Source organism: Coloeus monedula (assembly GCF_965178545.1).
Source record: "Coloeus monedula genome assembly, chromosome: 4".
Classification (NCBI taxonomy): Eukaryota; Metazoa; Chordata; class Aves; order Passeriformes; family Corvidae; genus Coloeus; species Coloeus monedula.
Window position 1 is genome coordinate 1,345,374 of NC_138784.1, and position 4,450 is coordinate 1,349,823.

The 4,450-nt window shown below is 51.8% G+C and overlaps 1 protein-coding gene across 1 annotated transcript; it reads right to left on the reverse strand.

Annotated features, from left to right (window-relative positions):
* Positions 1-229: 229 nt before the first annotated feature.
* On the reverse strand, positions 230-2,758 carry LOC309572618 (inositol 1,4,5-trisphosphate receptor-interacting protein-like 1; the record flags this gene model as incomplete). Its single annotated transcript, XM_082280993.1, has 3 exons — positions 230-1,524; positions 1,879-1,971; positions 2,476-2,758. 3 exons carry the CDS (start codon positions 2,756-2,758, stop codon positions 230-232), a joined length of 1,671 nt encoding a protein of 556 aa, XP_082137119.1.
* Positions 2,759-4,450: the final 1,692 nt, after the last annotated feature.

Consider the following 4,450-nt stretch of genomic DNA (forward strand, 5'->3'; position numbering starts at 1 on the left):
TAGACGCAGGAACATTGCAACAGCACCGTGGTAAACTGAAAGGTGAAGGGCAAGGCCACGCAGAGATGTGTGTCTGCACAATGAATTAATGTGCCGCAGCATCTTCCTTCCGCAGGAACAGGAAAGCAGCTTCAGGATTGCCAGTGAAAAAAGCAAGAATTATGCAGTGCTCACGTGGCTGCCATCGGGTGGGAGCCCCCCCAGCACAGCTCTGTGCAGGGAATTCCTCTCAGTGGTTGGAGAGCAGCATCCAGAGGCGGAATCGCAGCTGACCATAAGCTCGCATCGCCTCTGCGTGGGCGGCCGGATCTCGGGCCAGGTGCTCAAAGAGGTTGAGCGGCTCGACCGTTCGCATTGCCGGCGGCAAGCTGATCTCCGCAGGAAGCCTCTGGTTGCCCAGGACAAAGTGCTCCAGGCGTTTCAACTGCAGGCAGCGGCGCAGGTATGCCATGATGTCCCACAGCCGCCGCGCAAATTCCCTCCTGCGCCACTGGGACAGCGGTACGGTGGTCAGCACGTGCATGACCACAGTCTTCCAGGTCGAGCTGGAAAACCCTGTGCCCCTCAGGATGCAGGTGAAGAGCTGCAGGCATTTCAGGTGCAAGCTCTCACACGGCACCTGCCTGGCGACGTGCTGGAAGAATTTTGCCTCTGCCACAGCGTACGTCTCAGGCCACGCTGTGCTTGCGATGGAGTCGGCCTCGGCGGGCTGGCTGCTCACAAAGATGCTGGAGCCGCCTTTCTGGGCCTCTGTGGGCTGGCTGACCACAAAGATGTCGGAGTCCCCGTGGCGCACCCCAAACAGCATCTCCACCATCAGGCTCTTCTTGCCTTTGCTCAGCCGGAATTGGCAGGACCGGCTGCAGGGCTGAAACACCAAGTGCCATGAGTACGACTGAGGCAAATGCAGCCACGAGCATCTCACCAGCTGGTAGAACCAGTGGGAGGTTTTCTCCACGTTCAGGTAGGAGCCGGTGCAGAGTGTCTCTAGGAGGCTGGGCTTCTGCTTCCGCCGCAGCTCCTCCTGCGAGTGGTGCAGGAAGCACAACAGCTTCTCGCCCAGCTGCTCCCTCTCGCACGTGCACACCAGCTCCACACGGACGCAGAAGGTCCTTGCTGCCATCTGCCCTGCACTGTTCAGCTCCAGGTGGAAGGCGTGTCCCGGTGGGGGATTCAGTGGGACCAGCACGCGGTACACCACATCCTGCTCACGGGGACTCCAACCCTCAAAGGCACTGCCCACCCCGATGGCTTCTTGAGGCACCGGGTAGAAACTATTGCTCACGCTGTCAATAAAGACACGCGTGAAGCTCTCCATCAGCTCAGCTGCCACTGAGCGACCTCTCTCCACGTCCTCGACAGGACACTGTATGCGATCCACTAAAAGGATCCCTCGCTTATTCCCAACGTCACAGGCGTCTTCTTCCTCTTCAATTCCACCACTGCTGCCTTTGTCCTTGCCAGCAGCACCACTGCCTTCTTTTTCACTGGCAGCCACATTTCCACCTTCTTCTTCTTTTCCATCTTCATTCTTCTCGCCTTTCACATTCGCATCCCTGTTTTCCTGATCCTTCCCATTCCAATCAGTGGCTCTGTGTTCACTGGAATGACTGTCTTCCTCCAGCTTCATATTGCTGCTTTCTCCTTCATTTATCTTATCAACACCTTCTTCAGTTGAAGCAACATTGCCATGTTCCTCTCCATTTCCATTTTCATTCTTTTCTCCCTTCCTATCGGCAGCACTGGCTTTCTCATCTTTGTCTCCAAGATTGCTTTCTTCATTTCCAATGTCCTTCTTTTCTTCCTCAGTTGCAGCAAAACCACAATGGTCTACTGCATTCTCACCATCACGGCTGTCTTCTTGTCCTGTCCAATCACTGCTTCTTTGTTCACTGGCATCACTGCTTTCCTGCACTTTCACATCCGCTTTTTCTTCCTTTCCATCTTCACCTTCACGTACGTCATCGTTGCCTGCTTTCATATACGCATCATCGGTTTTTTCTTCATTTCCATCTCCTTCTTCTTCCTTTCCAGCATCCTTGTCTGGCTCCACCTTCACATCCTTGTTTTCTCCTTCATTTGCTTCATCTAGGTCTTCCACACCTCCAGTAACATTGCCAGGTTCTTCTTCATTTCCTTCAGCAGTATTGTCTCCTGGCATATTCCCATCACTCCAGCCTTCATCTTTCCTTGCATCATGGCCATCATCACTTTTAACATCACTGTCTTTCTTCAACTTCACATCTTCATCTCGTTCATTGGCATCATTGTCGTCTCCTTCATTTGCAGCCACAGGACTGCCTTCTCCTTCATTTCCGCTGCCACTGTCATCTGCCTCCACAGTCACATCAATGTTTTCTCCATCTCTCTCGGAATCCAAACTGTCTTCTTCCTTTTCTTTTTCCTTCTCCTCTCCCAAGGTCTTGCAGGAGGTCTGGTCCTTGCCGCTGCTGTTGGTTTTGCTGGCTTCAGGACTCCTCCTGCAGCTAAACCACAGGCCCAAGAGGAGCAGGAGTCCAGCAAGAGCCCAGAATGGCCACTGCTGCAGGGCACCAAAGAGCAGGGCTCCCCAGCCCTCGTCCTGCTGCTCCGGGGGCCCTTGCTCCAGCTCCTGCAGCAGCCGAGCCATCTCGCGGTCGAGCAGCTCCTCACGCTCCTGCATTCGCCGGTGCGTGGCCTCATCCAGCCCATCCCCAGCTGGCTGGGGGTACTGGATCAGGCTTTGCATGAGCATGAAGAGCAATGACAATAAAGCCATGGTCTGCAAGAGGACACACAGAAGGGGTTCAGTAGGGCCGGAATGGAGGCAGCCAGTGCAGGGCAGGAGCCACGGGGATGTGGCAGCAGGAAGGAGAGGCCCCGGCAGCTGGCAGGAGGCAAGGCCTGCACCGCTGCCCCAGCAAGCACCGAGCCTGAGCAAGGCGCTCCCGCCAGGGGCTGGGCCCTGGACGCAGGGACAGAACACACGCCCCGGGTGCCAGCGCTTCTGCCCCAGCCCTCCCCCAGCCCTGCCTCCCCACCGCCTGTGGGCACTCACCGCTTGCCCAGGCTCTACTGGGGGCAGCGTCAACCAATGGGGCCTTTTATAGCTGCCCCCATTGTGACACGGCCCCTGTGCTGTCACAGGCCCCAGAGCGCATCACAGGCCAGCCCCACCCGCCATCCCCAGCCCGGGAACTGCTCATGGCCCTGGGCACCCAGAGCCTCAACAGACACAAAGTGCAGACCCATCAGTCGTGAACCTGGGAACCCCAGAGCTTCCCTGTACAAAGCAGGCACAAGTGCCCTCCCACACAAACCCTTGTCAAATATAAATTTGTGTGACATGATCCGTGGATGCTCTTGGTATATAGGTGTAAGCTTTTATTTAATCTTGGAGGGGGACATTTTTTACTAATAATATTTATATTTATTACTTTTGGGGCAGGATATCATACAGGCTAATGTTTTGTTACAGATTTAGTGAGAAATCTTTCTGAAAGAAATCCAGGCTGCTTGAATGATGCACAGGAAGACGTAACACCCTCCTTAAAGAGGCCCAGTAAGTTAATTACAAAATTTTGGTGTCTTCAACAACCTCTCAGCTCTTAAAACTCTATGGTTCAACACAGTGCAAAATTCTGGGATAGCCAGGATTTTGTTCAGAAAGTAGAATGTCTCATTTTTCAAATTTGTAGCAAAGATGTACATCTGTCACTCCCACCATCTTCAAAATTGTCTGCCTTAAACAGAGTTAACCAATCTCTCTGACTTGTCTGATATTGCACTGGTTTATTAAAGGAAATTCTGACTCTTTCTGCTATCTCTGTGTATTTATCTCCAAAGGACTGTGAGTACGGAAGAGTCATCCCTTATGTTCCTCAGCTCTTCTTTGGGGAACTCACCTACAAATGGAACTGCAGAAATGGGGAGGGAGGAAAAGGAAACAGGATATGAATCGAGCACCTGCATAGTGACCACAGATGTCCACTGCTAGACAGACACTGATGTCAGGCAGATCATGCCCTCCAAATAGTGCTCAGAAAGAGAACAAGTTTGGGATTCCTGAAACTGCTCTGAATTGGATTTGCTTAAACAGATGTCATTAGTAAAAGCAATCAAAGAAAGAGTTTTGATCCCTCTTCCAAGCTGATGCCACTTATCATGTATCTTCCCTGCATTCTTCTAGGGAAGCTGTTTTTGATGTTGTCCTGTCCTTCTTTTTATAAGGGAGCAAAAATACTTTGTTAAGTATTACTCTTTCAGTTTTGTTTCCTCTCATCTTCTGAGATACAGTAAAGTGAACATTCAGCAGAATAGTTTTGTATTTTTTGAACACAATTCTTCTTTTATCCAACTGAGGCCCTTCTGTGATCATGAAAAAACAGAAACTGTTGTGAACTACAGTTTACACTCATAAGAGGTTGACATGGGTCAGTTCTCCAAGGTTATTCTTAGTTCAACTGCTGTG